Here is a 23,718-nt window from a genome sequence, read left to right on the forward strand (position 1 = left end):
CGCTCTTCTGCAAAATCACTTTTCTCATTAAACATGCAGCATCACGAACATCATCTCTGATCATGACCACCCCTATCCCTGGGAAAGGACCTACATGGGATGGCCCAGAATGAAGAAACGTGGGCTAATTTCAATTTAGGTTAAAATCAAGCTGGACCACAGCAGCCTTCAGCATGAATGATTTGATGGATTAGCGAGTGATATTTTATGACATTTAAGGATGGATTTTTCAAAAAGATGAGACTTCTTTTTTTTTTTCCCTGAGATTTTGCAGTCTAAGGAGAGAACAGCCCTTCTGCTACTTAGAACTGGAAAGCAGATCACGTAAAGGTTCGGGGCCTTGAGTTTTTTGTTGGTTTTCTTTCTTCTGTCAAGTTTTTATTGTATGGTTTTTGCTTTTTTTTCTAACTGTCCTCCATGGCAGCAAAGATGATGCTTTCTACTGACAAATCCGCTTCATTTATTCATGTTTTCATAAAATATTACTTCATCTAGCTTAGGAAATGTCTTTTTACTGAAAGACATGTTTTTCCCATCCCAAGTGCAAGTCACTACTCTACTGTGAATCTCTCACAAGGCAATAATCTGCAAGAGCATATAGTATATTGTAGCACCTATTCATATAATTCCAAAGAGAGTCTATATACGCAGCTTTACTGCGACTATAATTTAGATATATTGAATAATATAACCTATTTTATAGTAGGAACCTATTTTTTACTATGCACACGAATTGACTATTAATAATAATTGTTTGTGCTTACACAACACCTCAACACCTAAAGAAACTCAAAACATTTCTCAGTGAAACACATTTCTGTTTTGCAAAGGTGAAAAGCTCGCAATTCTAAGTGCAAAGCACTAATACAGCGTTTTCAAAGTTAAAATGTAAGTTAGAAAGCAGGTACAGAAATACAAAGAGATTTCTTAAATCCATGGTTTTTTTAAATCTTTACATCTCTCTAGGTTATCTCCCAACTGTTTTGGGGAGTAAGACTCCTACAGATCCAAGTATAATCCCATTAGTTTGAATACTGATATCAACAGCCTGAATAAGGGAAGTGCTCCAAGTTAGTGACGTACAAATGTAATTTATATTGAAATCTATTTGCAAAAGATGCAAAACCAAGCCAAACTCGTGTTGCCTGCAGGTCTTGCCTGTACCGGTTATAAACACCACCGCATTCTCAAAGAACCACTTCATGGCTGATGCATACTATTAAATAAGACAATCCTCAGTGAAAGCAAAGGAATCTGAAGGCTCAAAGAACTGGTTCCTTTCCCCCTGAGTTTATCCTTAGTGAATACTCAGCACGTTTGCAAATCTCGCCCTTTAAGTGTCTTTTGATCTTGAAGGGCATTGAGCCATGCTCATACATGAATGTGTGCATATAATGATTTTAGGGGCTCTAATATCACAGAAACATCGACTGAGTAGTCAACGTGTTGGAATCCAGAACACTCACAGAACTGACACTACCGGAGACATTTCTTACCTCTCTACTCATAATTTCACTACTTCAATATGAACAGACCATCTGAATGGCATGATCCTAATTACAAGACAAGTTGACACAATTAAAAAGCAATAATTTTCTGGTCTTAGGGTTTGCCGATCTCTGCCACAACAAGCACAGTACATGCAGATAGCTAGCTAACATACACTGCTTGATCATTATCATATACTAGGAGAGAAAGTAATATTTTCATAAACTTCTTTTGCTGTTTATTTAGACAGTGTGAACAACAGAGATATTATGGGAATGGTGGTATATGTACATCTGTCTGGAGTAGGTGGTTACAAGGCTACAAGGGATACCAAATACAGCAAAAATTATTTTCATTTTCTGTCTAAATTCCGACCATAATATTAATCCTTTCAATTCCATCTTGAAAGAGGAAAGTTTTATTTTAGAATGTGACCTGCACAACAGATAGAAAAAGGATCAGAGCTGAACATTAGCCTAGATATGGTGACATCAGTGAGTTAATAGCATATGCCTACACTCATGGTAAGGCTAAAACTGAAGACAGGCATTTTGATAACCCAGAATTGGAATTAATACATCATTGAGGTGTACAGAACAATTCACATATTTCAGAGTTACTTTTCAGGCTGTCTGCAGAAACAGGAAAATGGCACATACACAGCAAAAACATTTAAGAACACTTTAATAGAATATCAGTCTTAGTATTGTGGCATAATTCAAGTGCCGAGTACAAACGTCTAGTATATGCTGTCTCCCTCTTAACCCAGTCAGCAACATTTCCTGTCACAGTCTGCAGTGAAGGTTGGATGGGAGAGTTCTCAAAAGCAATAGTTTCCAGAGAACTGTTCCACACAGCTTTTCCCAGCTGTCAAAGCAGTAGTTTGTAATTAGAGAAAGCAACATGAAAGTTAAGCCAAAATTCAAACTCTGAGTTATCCAGTTAGGAAGGCTAATAGAAGGTGAAGGCACTGCTCACATAACATAAATGAAATCACAAGGGCTACTCTGAAAGTAATGCCTCCTATTTTACAATGATCCCTACAACAAATAAAGATGGATTTTTTCCTCCAATACATAAAGAATCAATTAATTGGTATTGCTTTGGATTTATAATAGTAAAGCATATAATAGTGCAGAAGATAAATTACCTCCTTATCGTGCAAACATGGCTGCCTCCGACTGGTATCTAGCATAGAAAACTTGTCATCCTTGGGGACTTGCCTTCTAAGTGTAAATATTTTACTTACCTCTTCTGATGGAGGGGGGGGGGGAGAGGAGAAAAGTAGGGATTTTAGTTTATCTCTAGGGAAATTTCAAATTCTTCTATGAAATACTTTTTATTTTTGCATTTCTATATAGTTTATTTTCCCCATAATATATGAAATAGTATCTAGAAAGGCTTGACAAATTTCCTTGTGCAGTTAGTTCAGCCTCCAGTTTGTGAAGTTTTATTTTCCCAAGTTTATTAGACATAAAAATCAATCTTGAGCCTGATTCACATCTAACACAACCTTCTCAAACTGGCAAAAGAAAGCAAGCAAACAAAAGAGTGCTAAAAGTCCAGAATGCCATAAAGAATTCTGACAGTATTTCCAGTGATTGGTATCCTTGTTCTAGGGAAGATGATGGAAAATGGTTCTCCGAAGAGGTGGGAACCTTAAGATAAATGATACAGATGAAACCAACCAAAGTACACAAGCAATTCATTCCTGTATTACAGGACCTCCTTGGACCAGAGATGAAATATTTATCTCACTTATTTATCTCACTCCCTTATGCATAAAGTTTGATACAATCTCAAAGATCACAAACAAGAAGAGATAACAAACAGCAGACACTTGAACAATTTTTTTGCAAAACTGTAATTCCCCTCTCCTAGAAAAAGAAAAAAAAAACCACCTTATTCTTATAGATATCTGACCAGCTCTCCAGAAAGACATCTTCAAAATAACTGCTTCTATTAGTATTAGTACAGTTTTCAACTGATACAAGTAATGTAGACTTTTAACAACAATAACCAACTTTCCTACTACTAGTAACAACAGTTAGGACAGCCTTCGAAGATTGAGATGCTTGGCAAATACAGAGCTCTACATGACTCTCCCTTTAATTTTCATAGCATAGTGAAATATTAGGAAGGCTCCTAGCAGATTTGTCTTACATTTGCTGGCAAATTCATACCACAGAATAATTGGAGTGTATTAACTGAAGAAAGAAAACAGAAAGAAGCAAGAAAGCCATACCATCAGGTGAAACATATCTATTATTTTCCTTGGATTTTTCTTACGTTCCTGGTGGCAAGTGAAATATTTAACTAAAAAGCTTCATTAAAATTATATTTTCCCCCCAAGTACACATAGTTTTTGTAATCTTTACATTTGTTATCTTTAGTAAAGTTTCGGCAATAAATGAGACAAAAACCCAACAAGTACTACCAGGCAAAGAGCCAGAGCTCCAATTACAGCAAGTGCTATGAGAATAAAAGTAATAGATTTTAATTGGTGCCCTCGGGGAAAGGCCAATCTCCTTGGAACAAAGAGAGTCTTTGGTGGTAATTGACTGAAAGCTCTTGTGAGAGCTTATAAATGTCAGTAACATACACGAGAAACAGTAGCAAAAGGAAAGGTTTGGTATCCTGGAACTTATGGAAGAGTTACAGTGGTGAAGGTATTTTTAAAAGAGGGTGGTGAAACACTTAACAAAGGATAGGATTTGGAAGACAGGTCTCCACTCCCAGGTTCAAAATGGCAAATATTTCAAAAGGTGTGGGATTTTTTTTTTTTTTTCCAAGATAAGAAAGCAATATTTCAGTGTATGCCGTTGTAAAAACACAGAGGTGTGAGGTAGATGATTTGTGAACTTTCCCCCCTGCTACACTGGATGACTGATTTCAACTTCTCTATCAGTTTGTAAGAGGCTACTGCATCTTTTCTTCCAAGCATGCTTTGCATAATGCTTCCTTCTTTCCTTTCTGCTTTTCAGTTTTGGTGAAAATATACCTTTCACAGCAATACAAATGAGAGTTACAACCTTGCGTGGATGACAGGAGCTTTGAGATTTCCTGACATAAAGAAATGTAATAGAAGGAGATCAGATATTCCACAAGTACATGAATTAGGAGAATTCATTTCTTTTGGCTTGGATTCCAACTAAAATCCTATTTCCAATTCCTATATTTGCAGCTAGTTTTTGAATTTAGGGAAACATACAATTGTTTTCATTTATAAACTAGGTTTAACAACATTTCTTCTCAACTACCCATTAACACAAAAATCCATAAATGACAGAGTCTGAAGAAGCAAACAGAGAAAACGTTATACTGTCTTCCCTAATAGATGCTGTCCTGCTGTCTTTGGTTCACCTCCAATTGTTCTTTTGTTTCTGGGAGTTGAAAACATCCCATTAGGCAGGACACACAGATATAGATTGTATTTCTTTCCTAAGTGCCAAAACTGAGCACAGATTGCTGTCCTTCAAGTTTGCTGTGCTATCACGTTAATTATTTACCATTAGTAATAGAAGTAATCAGAGGCAAGCTGTGCACCAGACCCCAAAGGAACATTCTGCACTGATTGTTCCATTGCTGTTTGCTGTCCACTAAACTCCTTTCTAATTGTCCTTATTTCCTTTGATGAAGAAACCAGATAGACTACACTGAAGATTAGAAATACTTTTTACTCATACACAGAACAAAGGCATAAATATACATGTCTTATGTCTTATACACAATATCTTACTCTGTTTAGATTGTTAAGGGCAGATTTCTAGCAATGAAAGAACGAAAGAATCAGCAAGGTGATTAAGAAACAATAAGTATCATTATTAAGTTCCACTAGCATTCACGTTAGTAAATCTATATGGAATTTAAAAGTTGAAACATTTCAAAACAAAATTATTTTGGCTTTTCAGTCCTCAAATATTTTCCATTTAACATTTATTTCCTCAAGAGAGAAAAGCCTTGGACAATCAGGAGAGAAGAGCTTTGGATGATGTGAGCAAGAATAAAAAGTTTGAATATGAATAAATGCTTTCAATCAGCGTGAATTTTTTCTCTGTCTAAATAGCAAAATGCTCAATATATAGAACACACTGTAAATTTGATTTGTTCTTATCAAATAGTGTGTTAATTTAAATATTTCTTGCCTTCTGAATGTATACTACAACCTTTTTTTTTTTTTCCCCTTCAAACTACACTTGACAGTTTAAGAAAAATCACCAAAACACTGTACTTGCTCTGTGTTTGGACTGGACTCCTCCACAGGATAACAGGCTTCATGAGAATTTGATAAGAAATCTACACCAATCAGAAAGCCAAGTCCTGGTAAACAGAAGTCCTCTCTATGCCACTGTTCTATAACATGTAGTAAGTATTGTATTTTTTTCCTGTGCTTCAACTTATACACCCTTCCTATATCTTTTTATCTTCCTTTATCTTTTTATTTTTGCTGTTAACAAAAAATGTAGAGAGATTGAATAGGAAGACTTCAAAGAAAAACAAAATAGATTTAAAATAATATTTTGTTTTTAACCATTGCATCACCTGTTTTGTGTTACCTTTGATTCTTTTACTCCTCTTCTGACTTTCAGAAATTGTTCTCTCCCTACAAAAAGTAGGCTAACATTATTACTTGTTAGCACTAACATGAAAAAGCTCATTTGTAATTTTTGCAATTTCTTTACCTTATCAAATATTGAATTATTCTCACTTTCTCTAAGCTTGGCTGCTTCCACACTGTTCTCTTCACCAATTCCCATGCTTGCTGCATGCAAATTAAATTCTATGTTTTTTTTTAGCAATCAGACAATTTCCTTATTCCATCCATAAATCTTTACCAGCACACCTTTATACTATATTTACCAATATTTGTTAATCAGAATCTTCATACACAAAAATGTCTTTTTCTCTATTTTTTTCACTTTCTTCTCCTTGTACTCCAAGTACAGCTAGACAGAAGGCGTAACACTCAAATACACAATAATTTAGTCACTCATTTCACCATAACAATGTACCTAGACTGCAGAAGGGGTAAGCAATTACAATCTGCTGGCTAATACACTCTACAGATTACACTATCTGCTAATTAACAAATACTACATATGAATTTGTTGCAGGCCTGGCAGGAGGGTTGAATTCAGTGCTCCTGTGGTGAATATTCACGTATTTGCTACTATTATCACTTTCGAACCCCAACATACCAGTCATTACACAATTATATCACAATATCACAGTATTTTTTTCCTTTAAGCTCAACTTCTGAAATCATAAGGTAATTTTAATATTTCACGAACAAACAAATATATTCAAACAAGAACACAGAGTGAAATGATACAGAAGTGAGATTTAGGTGTGTATCTTTAATGGCTTAAAGTTCAGAAGGTAAATGAAAACAATCCTACCATATAGATTTTTAGTGAAACTTCGCGGAACTCTGAACAAGCTGACTTTTACCTGCTTGGGGCTAGTTTTTCATAGGAAACAAATAAATAGGTGCTAGGCTACCTGACTTTTCCCTGGTTTAAACAGCTGTTATAGAAATGCATGGAGCTACACGTTTGATAATAGGACATATCTGTGTTGTATTTAGATACGTGAGCTGCAGCTAACTGTATTTCTCTGTCATCTAAGCTGCTGGAGTATATCTTCTGTTCCCAAAAGAACTATCATCTGTTCCAGAATATCTGGAAAATCACTGAGGAACTGAAAAAGAACAAAAATTGAGACATTTAACAACAGATTACCTTGCATAAGTTTTAAATGTCCAGTTTGTAGACAGCAGAGTCTGAGTGAATTTTAGCTCTAAAGCTGAATTCTGTGGCTCATACTTTCCTATCATTAATTTCAACACTCAGTATGTCCTTGGAGACTTCTGTGAGATACGTCATACCGTAGTACAACTTTAAGTGGGAAAATGTCAAAACTGTCACTATTTTTGATAGCCTTACAAGAGAAGCAGAAGAATAAATGGGCTTTGATTTCACTTCATATCCAAGAAGAGATACGGATGTAGAATAATGGCAAGGGCTTTGCTTGTAATGGCTATTGTGAGAGCTGTCAAATACTGCAGGCATGAATCACAAAGTTTGGTAGTGAATGCTGCCAGACGCTTCAAAAGTCAGAATATTCACTTTAGAAGATGACACTCTGCCTTCACTTTGTTAATACAAATGAGGTTGCTTGTTAATTACTGGCATCCTGTGAACTCAGTAACGAAGGCTAGTAACACAGGACCAGCTTTTCTGTCACTACTGCTTTACAGATATTCGCTAAATTCAGTGAAGTTTCACCGATCATTAAAATTATGAAGAACAATCTACCTTTCTAAACTAAGAACAAAAAAATATTTTTACTTTGTCCTTGTTTTCATGAGGGAAACAAAAGACAACCTTCTGAAATAGAAATCAAGTCTATTCTCAGTCAACAAGTGCACACAAGTAGATGCAGTGTAAGTGCAGAAGCATTACTCTTGAATCCGAAAGCATTACAAGCTGAAGTGAAAAATGCATGCATTGTTATACCTTTATATTGTTATAACTTTGTAGTAATCACCAATAGTTCACACAAAAGTATTTGTGTTAACTTAATTAAAAGCACTGAAAAATTAAATGAAATATGAAAAAAAAAATCTTAATTTAGTGGTGAGCCATCCCTACTCACTATAAGTAGTGATCTGCTACATGTAATACCGTCTTATCATAAACCTACCGAACTGCTCCTGCAGTCCAAGATCACCGATGTAAATTCGGGATTTCAGCTCTTTCTGACTAGCTCATGAAATCTTAAGCCATAATTCTTGAATGAGATAACTGTACTTGCAGAAAAGATGAAAATGAAAAGAATCCTTATGTTCTTCCATAAGAAGCCCACTGGAAGAAAGGCAAATGTATTGCTATCTAATCACAACAGCCTAACAGATCAGCAAAAGCAATATATGATTCCCACTCAATGCATTTTTGAGTCCTTCTTCCCTCCGAAACATTTTTTCTTAAGTAAAAAATACAGCAACCAAACATCATCTGTGGTCATAGTGTAGAGGGGCTTCTACATATACCTTCCTATGCTATATTGGTTTTACTCAATACATAAAAATTTGATAAAATTGAAGTCTCATTCGGCAAAATACTTGAAGTACATGGAACAAGGTGGTTCCTCCCATTTCAATTTAAGAAAAAGTCTTTCTCAAACGTCTCCTTGTAATATCTTGTGGAATACATCATTAAAAAAATAAAACTTTCACATCCATGAGGCAATGCCTTTTTAGATCTCTTATGACTATCTCTTTGAAGGTTGTACTCACAGCCTGCAGCTAACGAGGACCTTTCCTTCCACATGAAAAAAATGGAGAGTGACAGAACAATTGATTTTATCACTGTAAGAGCACACTACAAAAGCACATTGGACTATTGGCATGACTGATTGACTGTAGACCTAGGGTCTCCTATTGCACCTAATTTGTTAAGGACGCCATCCCTTGACAGCCATAGGAACCGGATCAGTCAGCAGTGAGGTGCACTTAGAGATATGCCGAGCTCTAACCTCTCTGACAGGAGCTGGAAGTGTCCCCGCTAAGATTTATAGAAGCCTACAAGGAGGACACAATTGGAAAGAACTGTATTTTCTTGAGTGTAAAAATCAAGTCTTGCCATCACATCAGACTTCTGAAAGCTTCTAGAAACAAGTCAGGGAGAGGATTTTGATCCGAATCTGATTCTAACAGCACCTAGAAAATAGCAACATCAGATGGAACTGTTCATCTCTACGGACAAAGACATTTTCCCCAAGGCTTAGAAGAGGCCAGCAAAAAGCACATAGCTCTGGGTCACAACCTTTATACAACAATGTACTTTACATTCCTGAAACAGGACATAAAGCAGCATCCAAGCATTCCCACTGGGGCTAATGTCAGTAAATCTCCTTTCTTGATTGACAGATAGAAAGATTTACCAACTGTTCTCCCCTCTGCACATACACCACATGCTAGAAAGGACAGAAGGCTGGGCCTCCACCACTTTGGTTTCCTTTCATTTAAAACTCATTAATAGAAACGAATTTGAAGCAGTTAGGGATCGAGCCAGAACTGAAACCCATGCAATTATATTTACAATAAATAGCCGTTATCTTTGAGCTACACACACAACAGGATGGTGCTTAACATGCTGTGATAGAGGTGCTAATCACAACCACTAAATATAAAAGAAGAAGAAGGCATCTGTAATCCATTCATCTTTAGAGTGTAAAAAAAAAAAAAAGACACTGTACTGCACACAGCAGTTATCCAAACAGTTGGAGGAATAAAGGGAAAATTCAAGGCAGGTCTGTAGAAAGAAGGGGAGGGAGAGAAAAAAAAAAACAACAAAAAACCTAGCACAAAAATTCAACCCCTAGGAGATGTTTGATGGACCAGACATTCTACAAATAGTATAAAGTTGCTTGCAGATACTATCATCCAGTATTTTATTAACTGAAGATACACCACCACAAAGAGTTTGAAAGTACAAGGAATGAATGAGTTGCAAATACTGGCTCTGCAAAAAGCGCAGTTCACTGTACACAACAAAACTGTCTAAATTAGCAAACAACACTTTGAGTCAAAGAAAAGCTCTAGAGAATTAATTTTAAAGTCACCACCACGTCCCACATCTGCTTTTATTTCCACAGCTATGATTTCCATTGCAATGCTTGAAAGCAACCTACGTGAAAGGTTTTTCATAAAGACCATAAAACTTAGTGTGTGTGAGTTTGTAGGAAAGTGAATGCCAAAATTTTGCAAGATTTTCAAGATATCAACATGGATTTCTAGTTTATTTTAGTTTTTAACCTATCAGTGTACTATTTAAAAACACTACTGCCTCACGTAGAAACCTTTAAATCATTCTGCATTCCTTCAGAAAAGCCTGTATGCACCTAACAAATAAACCAATGTTGACATACATAAGCTGAGGGATTTATTGTATGTTGGAGATTCTCTCTTCTGTAGACTTGTTGACAAATACTCAAATAGGCACCCAGTCTTTGGCAAGATCCATGCGTTATGATTTTTTCTTCCCTGATCTGTGTCATCAGTCATAGAGTCAGGTAGTGCAGTAATTTAGTGAAAGTAGAAAATACTGAGAAACAGGGTTTCCATCTCTTCTATTGATAGAGCTTACACATCAATATATTACTTACGATTTTCTGCTATTTCCTAAAGAAAATACCACAATTCAGAAAAGTAACAAGTAACAGCAACGGTTCAGTGGTTTAAGTTCTAAACAGTATCTGAATTTTTTCTCATTCTTATTTTGAGACTCCCTTTCCCCTTTGTAACATGACATTGCTTACAGCGTCTGGTTAAAGGATTTAATTTTTGTGAAATAAGGAGACAAAAATATGGAATACGGAAGTTTTTAAAAAGAAATTGGCATTCAGAGATAGTGAGAAGTCCTGCAAATCCTATATGTCTATAGATACAGTTTTTTTCCTAGGTAGACCAGAGAAAATAAACTATAACAAAACAATTTAATACGTCATCATTTGTTCTTTTCCAGAAAGTGAAATTCATCACAAATTCATGAACTTATTAATTATTTGAAAAAAAACCAATTACATGCGTTCAACACTTCATTGTTCTAACTGCTTCTCTTTGCACAGAACAGACAAGTACAGGATACACTTGGTTTCATCACTGCAAGCAATTCCTCGAGTTAGCACAGTACAAATTTACCTTCTTTTTCAAAGGGACTATTCTTAAAAGCTAATTAAGTGCTAAAAGGATATTTATTTTATTATAATAAAAAGTCAACAGCAGTAAGTTAAGCACATGTTGGTCCCACATAGATCATATTAGCAAGGTATTTTGTCCAATATCTGCAAGATAATAAATGTACTATTTTCTATTACTGAGGAAGTCTCTCTCTGCAAAGGAAAGCACTGTGGAACAAAGAGCATTGAAGGCCGCAGGTACAGTCTGAGCAGAATCATTTACCTCACATAACATATTTGGGGAAAGCACTGTCAGTGTTTGTGCAGTATTAAGAACAGCAGTGCATAAACCTTTCATGCACACAGTATGTGTATTGTAGAAATCAAGGACTTTAGAGCAGTTCCATCTTCTAATGAAATAAGGTCTGCAGTTGACTACTTGGCCCATGTTAGTGAAACGAGATGACAGTTTCAGAATAGCTAGAGTTTCTGACAGCATTGTCAGAAATTCAGAAAAGAAAAAACTTAGGTCTGGGGATCCAGAGATATTAGCTAACAATGTTCTTGGTGACAAAAGCTGTAAATTCTCCCTTCTGATTGCCAGCAGGTATAATAAAGACCCCAACTGACTCAATATTTTTGCTTCCACTGAGAAATATTTTTGTGTGCATGGCATAGCTCTACATTCTTTTCCCCATGCTCTCATAGTTATGGGGGATGAAATAAAATAATGCTTATATTTAAATGCTTCTGAAGAAATAATCTGATGTTATACAGCAACAGAATAGGCAGTCTCCAGAATTTCTCCCTGCAGACATAATTCTCCTCTTGCTCAGTAAGGTTTGGACAATTCAATCTTAGACCTTCACTAAGGTCCTTTTATCCCAGGTGTAGCAGCTTTCCTCTAGCACTGTCCCATACTGATTACAGGCCAACTTCAGTGCACTCTTTTGCCAGAATGAGCTGTTCCACCTTTTCACCTGGAAGCTTTTTGCTTTCATCCATTTGCAATTTGAACTAGAAAGGTATTAATTTCCAGGCACATTCGCCCTTGATCCAACTCAACAGATGGTTACACAAACAAGAGTGGCAGTATGAAGAGGGAAGTTGGAAGATGCAGCTGGGTTTTGGATTTTTGGAGCCACTGAGTACTTAAGTTGGACTAATATGCTTGCAAAACTCTTAGCTCCTGCTTAGTTTTTTACACACAATAGCTAAGGGATCATGCTGATTTTGCCCAGCTAAAACACTTACTAATTTTTCTGGAGAACACTGTTATTACTCCCCAAGAAATATAAAGTATGATTATGTGCAAACTTGCCACAGCACAGTTTTTGTACCAGGAGACCAACCTTTCAAACCTCAAGCTCAAAGGATGTTTGAATGATCTGATAATGTAGTTATTTTACCATCTAAAGAAGTTTCATGTTTGTTACGGGTCAGTTGCAATGAGACAGTAACTCTTCACTAATTTCAGACATTTAGTTGATTTCATCCCAAGACTTGAACCTATTTTTGTTTCTTGTTATAAAGATTATTTATCTCCCCACCCCTTCACCTTTTTCCAATCTTGTTAATAATAACCATGTAAGTAGCTATGAGGAATTGACCATGTGGCACACAACAGTATGAGGTAGCCAACTCTTTCTTTTCTTCAGCAAAAACTAAATTTATCAGAACAGGTAACAACTGGAATGCCAGAGCTACAAGCCATTACTCAGAATACTTTCAAGATAGCCCTTGACAGGTGTCTCGTTAAGACCATATGAGGCAGTTGCCTGTAGCAAAGAAGTAGAATGTATGATCTCAGAAGTGCGCTCTAGTTTTATGCGCTGGTATTTGGAAACAGTTTTATCAGTGGAAAGAAAAATGTCCTTGAACATCAGACAAATAATCCTTGGTTATGGACATGCTCACAGTACAAGTGAGTAGAGGATAAGATACGAACTCCATCACAGGTACTGTCAATTGGAGAAAAGTGGGAAGTGCTAGAATATGATTTGTTTCATCCTAGGGTCAATTACTTAACAGGTCAAATGACTCAATGCCTAGAAGTGTCAGTTTCTTTTCAATGAAGAGTTAAACATGATCTATGAGAGAATAAAGCTAGGCACTGTCCCCTCTAGCAGCTCCTTTTTTCTTTCATATTCTCTCTGAACGAATACATAAATGTTTCAGTACGATGAAAGCAGCAGAAATGGTGACCTTAGCTGCCCAAACATACACAGCCTCCATTGTAAATGAGTCTTCACTAGGAATTTCTTCTGAAGCAATTCAGTTCTGCCTGGAACAATTCAAACCATGCACTAAGAAAGCAAAGAGGGAAAAGGACAAGAGCCAGGTTCATAACACCCTTGGCAGAGAAAAGAGCTGGAGCTAGGTCTTCCACACAGAGGGTGCACAGTTTCACAGCTAACAAGATGAAAGGATAATAATGTCACCATTGACATTTATTTAATGACACTCTGGTTTTGATTTTTGTCCCTCCCTTTTTTTTCCTTTTTTCTGGACCAAAAGCTGAGGAAGTCAGAAATAAAATAACTTGTAATTTCAGGAAGAATTAAGCTTTTTTTTTTTTTTAATGTCCACATGAAAACACCTGTGGTAATAACTGCCTACATCAAATATGACAGCTAACATACAAGAGAAGGAGCCTTTAAACAATATCACTTTTTCTAGTATATCTACATATAAGAATACAAGTTTTCATCATCATTATAAACTTTTTCATCATCTCCTTTTGCATACCTGCAAATTACAAAAAAAATTGTCAAACATACACCAGAGAAAGCATCAGCTTCTATTTATGAATGTCAGCATTATAAATTCTTAGTAAATTGTTTCTCAGCTGGGTGCTTCCATGATTAAAACCTTCTGGGCTTCGGAAGATATTTTCTCTGCAGGATTTTGTCAAATCCTGCTTGGTTCCCCTGTTGGAAGCACTTAAAAGAAATGATGTTAATCTGGCCACTGTAGATGCATTTCTGTCATTTTAACGCGCCTCTGTCACTTTCAGAATAAATGATCAGCAGGCTGAAGATAAGCAAACAATTGGACACATGTATTTTCCCTAAATGTATTCTCCGAAGTACATTGACAGGTGCTACAGCTGGTGTAAACTGACACATTTTGCTATCATTACATATTTTTTCAAGGATGGAGAGACAGAGAAATTCCAGACATTTAATAGTAACAGATATTGACAAAAAGAGGATTACAAGGACACAGTCAAAATGAGCAAACCTCATTACCACCTACCTTTCGTTTGTTTGTTGGACAAACATATAAGTAGCTCAAAATCGTCTTCAGACCAACTTTATCATTCAATTTCTCATACGTTGTCCCATAATCTGTTGACCTATAATTCAAAGAGAAATTTCATAAGTAAGAACACTTAATCACAAAACCGCAAGCCACTTGGCAGTTCTTCAATGCAAGTCATACTTTACATAGTGGAATGGATCTCCAGAGTTTTTTGAATGATTCATGCAGTATATAATGATACTTAATTGTATACACACAGCATCATGTGAGTACTAACAATCTGCATTTAAATTAGATTAGGAAAATTAAACCAGCATCTTCCCAAAGCACTTTAAAATAAACACGCACAATAAGAAATGCTAAATTCTGTGTATAGAAGATAATGATAGTCAGAAATGCCAAACAGCAGACAGCAAGAGACTATAGTTATCAACTCATTGTATACTCCAGCCTTAGACCAAATTCTTTTATGATAAGAGTCTTTTCTCATCACACTGCAATGAAGCTGTTTCAGTTGATTGTTCAGTGAAATTAGAGTTCAGTTTTCTGTGAAAAAAAGTAATGCTATTCTAAAAAAAACAAAAAAAAACCACTATATAAGCATTTCAACTACAATTTCTGTGGTTTTATATACACAGACTAGCAGATAGTATGGACACATACTTTATTTCTTTAAAAGCAATGTTTTTTCATTGTTTGAAGGGAAAATAATACATTTCTGATATGAAAATTGCCAACAGAGATACTGACTACACATTTTGGGTTGACAAAAGAAGTGAACAAATAAGATTGTGCAAAGTTTCCATGACATTTACGCTCAACATCTGACTAGAATGAAGATCAACCATCAGCAGCAGGTTTGTACTTATATTATGCACCTCATGCTTGTCTGAATTATGTTTTAATAACCACGAAATTTAGATAATGAGCCCAAAACTAGTACAACCAGCCAAATTCACAAAGATATTTAAAGAACTTAATGTCTACCATTAATAGTACCGTGGTTTTTTTGTTTGTTTGTTTGGTTGGTTGGTTTTGTCAAGGAGCAACATGAGGATTAGATTTTACAATCATGTTCCACACCTATAGCTGATTCATGCTATGTTTCTAGGATTTCAGATTTTGCAGTCAGTACGGGAATAATGCCAGGCAGGAGCAGCTTGGACTTTTATCCATTAAAACAAATTCCACCAAGATGAGGATTTGCACTAAAGCTGAGCTTTTCTATTCATGAAGTTTATTAAAGAATTAGCTTGTCTTTTGCTTTTGCGTAACAACTGGCCTGTGGTCTTTTTCCTTGCTCCCTTCTAAAAAACGTATGCACCCATGACCTTTGCATGTGACCTTTGTTAGTTAGAAGATTAATGCAAAGTTCTCACCCACTGACTGATCTTTGCCTTTATAAGGTCACCTCTCCCAGGAGAGCATGTAAACTAGCCCAGCTATTTCTTCAGTAGACCTAGCAGGAGAATACTGCAATAGCTATGTCTGTTACTGAATATTTCAGAGACATTCTGGTGTTCAGGTGCAGAAACTGCAGCAGAAGGTTGAACACAGTCGTGCTGGCTCACTTTGGTCACCTTGTCCAGCTCATTGGCCCACTTTCTGCCATGGTCTACACCAAACATAAGGCGTTCTTGGGAATTTTAGGCTAATAAACATTCATAATTAAAGGTGAGGATTAAGTTTGACCTACCGAGTTAGGAAAAAATGTATTTTAAATGAAGGAATGCATCTCTAAGCCAGTAAATGATTTAAAAATGGGACCCTTCAAAGAAGGATGAAAATGAAGAAAATTTGACCCACGAAACTTGTTTGGAGATTATTAAACAGCCTCACAACGGTACAGACAAAGTGATGCTGAAGGTCTATTACAAATTAGAACTGTAAGCCTTGTCTTACTTCAAATCTCTTATTTTGCATTCACGTTTTGCTTATTAACAGGTAATGTCATACATTTGCACTTCTGCCAACATCTATAACAAACAACAGAAATGTTGCAAGGAAGACTTGGAAAAATGTTTTTTGCAGATGAACAAATATGCAAGTGATAGAAGGAGCCATTGTAATGTCTTACTCCCATTGTCCTGTTCTAAATTAGTAATAGCTTGTCCTCCTGTCTGTTCAGCTACAATCTGTTATTTCTTATGCCATTTTGTAGTTAACCTCAATGTTAGTAGACAACATAAATGCTATGCAATAACAGATGGGCACATAGAAATGCTTTAACAACAAAACACTGGTGGGTACACACAAAGAGAAGTGGAAGAAAAGAATCTAATCAAGTGAAATGCTGTATTCACCTAAAGGCTCTGTTAGGATACGACTCAGGGGTATCAACAAACTTATTCCTATCATACATGCATACATACAGACGTTGACTGGCAGCCTGAGTATTTCTCTTTTTTTATTAAATGGGTATATAAAGCAGCACAGACTCCCATCAAAACTTATCAGCCATTTTGTGACCCAGGAAGCTAGCTAACCTGGAATGGTTGCAAAAGACCGACGCACTTCAGCAGGGTGTAGACAGGAGTGACAACATAGGATTATCAAATTAAATTCCTATTAACTGGAGGGGAACAGATATGTATCAAGCAACATTTCCCATTCTTTGAGGGGCAGGCTGCTTCTGCGACGCTCTACAGAGAAAAGTCAGTTTAACTGCATCGGTATAAAACAAGCAAAACAAACAAATGTCTATCTGAATCATCTGAAAGGACCAAACAAGACCTGTAGAGCTGAAAAACACAGAAAAGTAACTCTCATCTGCTGAAAAACCTATAGCTACTGACATAATATATAATGAAGTGAACAGTAGGATGAATTTTATTAGGTCTGTAGTGTAGACATACGCATGTAGAGGAGAGTTGTTAAACAGGTCTCATCGAATAATTTAAATCCCTGTGTAAATTGTTTTCTTTCAGAATGCTGTAGGCTGACTTGCTTTATTTTGATAAGGTACAGTTAAGGCTAAGTCAAAGCAAGTCCAGCTGCTTGAAACAGGAAGGTCTGCAGAGAGATTTGAGATCTGTGTCAGTCTAATTAAACGAGAAGAAAAAAGCAAGACACATTAGCACATTGTGGATGTTGCTGAAATGTAGATGGTATATACTAAAGAATAATTTTCAGGAACAGAATATTTATACTTCACTGTGATTACCTCATACCTGCCCCAGTATTAGTTCTATTAAATTAATCCCAAATTTTACTAGTAGCTCTTCAGAATCAGACTTCCTACTCAGCTGGTAAATGATTTCTGCAAACATTCCACGAGATAAACATTTTGATTATTACTAGTTCATTTATCAGTATAAAGAAAGTGATACAACTGCAGTACAGAAACCATAACTTCCATGCATAATAAATTAAAACAAAATTAAACTAAAAACATGCAGAGTAATTTATATTTTGCAAACTGTTTGCAAGAAAGTTGACATTTAAATAACTTCGTTATTATTCATTGACAGGGCTTTTCCCTCTTCTCCTGTCAGGGTAAATGACATTCCTATTACAGTATTATAATAAACTCCTGCACATTTTAAATAAAGTCACTGAATTCCATTAGTCCACCTACTGTCATGAATATATCTCAATCCAGTCCTACCAGTATTTTAAAACTATAATAGGCAACCTGAATCACCCAGTAACACGAGTCCTATGGAAATTTTCTTCTTCCTCAAGAAGCACAGACAAATTCCGAGGACTGTCAGTTTGAATATACAAATTAAGTAAAGTCCCTAGCAAGTCACTGTTTACTTTCATTATAAACTTAAGGTTGTCTGTACTTATTTTAAAAAAAGCTACTGAAGACGAGAAAAATCAACCTGTTGATGTTTCTTTTTGGAAAGATATTTCTAGAAAACTCTTACTAGGGAAAAAGAACAGCATATACCAGATTTAAGCAGGGTAACGACTTCTACCGCTCGAGAACTATTTTTTCTCCATAAATATTCATTAAGAAGCACTTTCTTTCCTTTTGCCACGAGCCATGACTGGTTTCTGTAGTCTAACGTGACTGCTTTTTCTCCCTCCCTACCATCAGAAGACTGCCCTATGCATCATGAACTCGCCCTCCTCTTGCCCCACAATTTTATTTGCTGCTGTATCTGCTCTCCAACTGGCAGCCAGCCCTGATAGACAGGGCTAGGCTCAGCTGTAAGGCACTTCAAGAACAGCAGAGCAAGCAACCTGCCATGATCAGGAATAGCATGAAAAGGTAGACTCTAGCATGTTTTGCTTCTGCATGTGAATTCAACCCTGATAAAAGAAAGATATGTTAAGCAAGAAACAGTCATGATTATAAGATTACCTGTTCCAATCTTGCACTACATCTGCCACCTGATTTGCCTTGCAAGAGACTGGCCTGTTGAGCACAAGATTTACCAGCCACCATTGTATTAATCCCTGCTTGAACAGTTTTTTGGATAGAAGGATTTTATATTGCAGAAGGCAGAGCTGTGGTATCAGAGGCTGCTCTTATAAAGGGCTTTCACTGAATAAGTGTTTGAGTAAAGGAATCATTAATGCATTTAAAATGATCTTGTAAGGCCTGTGAAAAATAGCGGAGCTGTTAATGCAGAAGCCTACTAATGTTCTTGCATATGATGTTTCATGCCTAAACTCTACCACAGAGTTGTAGACTTTTGTATTCTTGCTTTTGGAGGATATTGTATGCTCAGGTGCTCTTCCCTCATCACTTAAATTGAAACTCTTTCCTTCATGGCTTTATAGCCAAGTACTAAAGTTCCCCATTGATTTTTGTCATGCCATGCTGTTTCACAAAAGCTAATAACATCAAAGTCGTCTTCAACAGACAACCATTTAAGTTCACTTGTTCTACCTATTAAAGCCTTTTACAAGCCATTGATAAATGTCACTTTTGGCTTGATGCCTGTTTTAACTGCTTCTTGACTAACCCTGGAAATGACCTGATCTTAGCTTCTTGCTGTTCCTCATTTTCATAGCAAGTTACTTCTGTTTTTCAAAAGAATTACCTTGCCTCACCTGAACGTTTCTCACCACTTGCTGACATTCTAACTCATATAAACAGTTCTCTAAGCCCTCATTCACTTTCAACCAGAAATCTATGGTTCTCAGAGACAGACATTCTGAAGAAAGTTATTTCACCACTTTGAAGAGCAATTGCAAAATATAAATGCAGTGAAATCTGTGTCCCTGGATCCTTCATAAGGACTGCTTCTACACCAAGAGACCACTCTTGCCCTCATTTGCACGTTTCCACCCTGAAGGCACACTCTGAGTGACTGCCCCCTCAGCAGGTAGGCTGAGTTAGATAGTCTGAGACCTTCAATGCAGAACACAGGACTTCCATTTAAAATGCTTTTATCTCACCGACTATTCAGGGCATTTCTACACTGAAAGCATTCTCATCACTGCCACATTGCCTCTGCTAAAGTCTTTCCTGCTCTTTGGTCCTAGCCCTATTGTATATGCGCTTCTGGCCTTTCTAACCTGACAGGTGGATCATGACCGTCTTCTACCTATAACTTGTGTCCTTTAAGCAGGGATTAACATAAAGTGAAGCTAGTTCAGAGAGGTGTCTGTTTTTCATGGTTTTTTTGTTTGTTTTTATCCTTCATAACAGTTTGGATCAAGAGGGCAACATTAGCAAGTGGCTTGACAGCAGAAACAAGGCAAGGAGCTAGTTAGCATTTCTTTAATTTAACATCTATAATGACACTGCTTATGTCACAGAACTAAGAACACTTTTTACCCTGACAGGTTGAAATTAACTTTTAAAGACACCTCTAGTGAAAAGAAATAGAGATTTTATAACTCAAGGGACCCACATGACTCACTTCCTGAATAAACATCTGCAATGACTTCTTTTCCTTATGAGGCCCTCAGCAGGCTGGAATCTATTACTGTTCTCATTTTCTAGGTGAGGGAAACTGAGGGAAAGACTAGGTAACCAATTTTTACATTTCAAGACAGTCTGTGACACTCAAATGCACGTTCCCTCAGGCTCCACTGACTTCCCACTCCATCCTGAAGCATAAACTTGCTGAGACTTTGTGCATGTAAATAAGAATTGAAAGAAGCCTTAATATAAATGTCAAAAGGAAGATATGTAAAATTAAATACAATTTAAATATATATTTTAACAGATATAAACTGCCATTTTGAAATTATCTTGCTCCTAGTTTGAGCTGTGGCTGCAGGTTTTAGTGGAAATTGAAGTTATGAATTTTTATAAGAATTTATGGAAACGTGTAACATTTGCCCCTTCTGGAAAGAATTAGCTCATCACAAAATGAAGTTTCTCACCTGCGGAAGCTGTCTAGAAGACTTGGAGGGAGGAGGAAAAAGGAGGCTTAAAAAAAAAGGCAGCAAAAAAGAAAAAAGGAAACTATGAAATTGATTTTTTTTTAATAAATAAGCAGTTAAATTCAATTTTCTTCTTTTTAATCAGATTTTATTCAGTTATCTAAACAAACAAAAATACACACTCAAATTTCTTGCAGTTTTTTGCTTAATGCAGTTCAGCTGATTATTGCCATAAATAATTTAGAGATACGACAAGCAGTTCAGATTTTAACATCCAGAGTTTACATACTGAATTAGATAGTATTCAAAATCTTAACCAAACAAGAAAAGAAACAGGGAGGGCCACGAGGTGTTTCCTTTAGGTGTCCTCAATGAGTTGTCTTCCTTCAAACAAGCAACTTATCCACATTCTTAATAATGGTTGTAGAAAGATAATTCGGTCAGCTTCCCTTCACTGTTGCTTCAGTTGGGAGTTACTCAGATTCACAACCTAAGTGAAGAATATTTGTCTCTTTCCCTCCCTCCAGACTAGGTGGCTCTCAGGACTACATCATATCTGAAGCACTGACCATCCATCTCTTTTGCATAGGCATAGTAAAGGGCCTGGCAGAACTCACAACTAAACAGCTAAACCTCTGTGTGATACAGAACACTGTAGGTAGGGGGATGCAGTTTTACAACCGTCTACAGTTTTTTTTGTCACCCGGAGCTGAGCAAATAGATGAAATTCAGGGAAACACAACCATCATGGTAGAACTCACATTTCTGTGAAGTTTCAGAAAAACTGTAGCATAAAGTTAAGATACTCAAAGAGCAAGATCAAATACATCAGCAGAAAAGTATATCAAATTTTAAATAGATGGAAATGGTATACATTTTTCTTCCCTTTAAGTGTTCTCCAATTTTAAATGTCTGTCCTGCGTTGCTTGACCAATAATCCAATTTCTACTGTACTGTGACTTTTCCTACTTATGGGCTAAAAACAGAGAATATGCTGACAGTCAGTAAAATCCCTATTCTCCATTCCTCTGCTTGTTGAACAGGGGTCACATCCCAATGATACTCTTGCATAAATCTGAACTATTTACTACAGAGTTGCACCAATGCAAACATAGAACTAGCCAGTTATAAATGCCATACATTCCTCCTGGCTTGGAAGCAGCTGCTTGTGAGAAAACAAAAGAATCTTTGCTATCAGAATGCAATCTGTCCTTTTCTTCCTAGGAGCCATTTCACATTACAGCACCCGAATACATGAGAAAAGAATCGGTAACTCCAATGCTGGATTAAAACCAGTGACATTTGGGAGCTGATATACACCAGAAACTGAGATGTTGTTTATCCTCATGTATCTGATTGTATGCACACTCAAGCGTTTTCTCCTTCCCTGTCAAAATCTACAGCATTATTTTTTCAATATTTCAGCATTATTTCCAATGAAGGAACAGGCCCTGACAAAGTGATTAAGAGTTTATTGGTCACAGATTTGTTCCTTGCTATCTCAGTAAAATTTGGAGGAATCTGGGGACTACAGATGGAAGAGCAACAGTCCAGAAGATCTCATCTGCCTTACTTTTTCTTAAAAAATAAGAAAAATAAAAATAAACCCATAAGGCTAAAATGCAAATTTCCTCCCTTCCTGCATCACAGCATTTTCTACCAGGTACAACTGCAACTCAAAATGAAATTATTCCCTTGGGCACAGCATGATTTAAGGTTTATGGTCAATCAAAAATACTCATCATAGGTATGGTGAATACTAAAGTTGCTCTTCCATGCATTTAAATTAACATATGCCATTTAAATTAAAAGAATTCAGACAGACTAATGATTTTCCCCGTCATATGTTTACACTGGCCACTGACATCTCTGCACTCTTAATGCTTAGTTCTTGCTTGTAAAGTGGTTCTTTGAGTATTGTATCTTCCCATTTCCACCCTGGCCTGGTGTAAATCACACAAATAGCAGGGACTGTAGCCCAGTAATCATCACACTATTAACTTTCTAATTGATGGTAATGGCCAGAATAAATTTCAAGCACCCCAAGGGGTGGTTAATGGATTTTGTAGCTTGGGGGCAGAGCAGCAGGAAGCTTTCCCATTAATCAGTGAGATGAGACAGTCATGTCCTACACTCCCAATCCCCATCAAAAACACTGAGGTCATAGTAGCTTCATTGAAAATGAGTGTTGCCAAGCCAAAGAAAATACAATGCAAAAAACAAAATCCACAAAACCTCACGGTGGGCTGACCTTTGCTAAAGATTTCATGTACTAGATCAGAGATTTATTAGAATCCACAGTCACATTACACATTCAAAAAAAAATGCATTTAGCTCATTCTTTTTTTTTTTTTTGCCTTAATTTAAAGTATCACAATTCCAAAAATCTGGATAGATCAAGAATGCATTGGAAAAAGATTACATAAAAAAACATTTCATAGTGTTTCACCCCACTAGTATCAACGTTATCATCGTCCAATCCATTGAATATTTTATAATACGGTCTGACTATAACTCCAAAGGAAAAAAAAGCTCAAATGAAACAAAAAGAAAACAAGAATGAAACACACAGTTTCAAATCATTCCAATCTGTCAAGATTTCATTTTTAAAATATTGTGAAAGATTTTACCTGACTAATATTGCATTTCTTAGTAGAAAACTGTTCCATTGAAAAGGTTTCAGTTAGTTCTTAGTTCTAGTAGTGAACAAGCAGCCCTATTAGTTAAACTATTACCTTAGTCTGTCACATCACCTAAGAAAGAATTTGCTGTCTGAACCTTGAATTCTTTGTAGTAGACATATATGAGACAAGATGAGGAATATTGTACCCATGAATCACTAATTACTACCTTAAAACATGCAGATACAAAGATTTTTGTATCTTTTTTTCTTTTTGAAACCACCTGAAAGATGCAGCCATACAAATTCTTTCAGTTTAAAAAGACTATTCATCACCTGGAGCCATGCAGCTTTTTTTTTTTTCCTTTCTTGGT

At 36.3% G+C, this 23,718-nt stretch overlaps 1 protein-coding gene across 2 annotated transcripts in view; it reads right to left on the bottom strand.

Annotated features, from left to right (window-relative positions):
• The window catches only part of LOC100544091 (VPS10 domain-containing receptor SorCS1), a 255,333-nt gene that overhangs the window by 141,103 nt on the left and 90,512 nt on the right, over positions 1 to 23,718 (bottom strand). For both annotated transcript variants that reach the window (XM_031554506.1, XM_031554505.1), the window contains exon 3: positions 14,428 to 14,527. In XM_031554506.1, coding sequence (XP_031410366.1) covers positions 14,428 to 14,527 — 100 coding nt within the window. The remainder of the gene's footprint in view (positions 1 to 14,427; positions 14,528 to 23,718) is intronic.

The sequence above is a fragment of the Meleagris gallopavo genome, chromosome 8 (assembly GCF_000146605.3).
Source record: "Meleagris gallopavo isolate NT-WF06-2002-E0010 breed Aviagen turkey brand Nicholas breeding stock chromosome 8, Turkey_5.1, whole genome shotgun sequence".
NCBI lineage: Eukaryota > Metazoa > Chordata > Aves > Galliformes > Phasianidae > Meleagris > Meleagris gallopavo.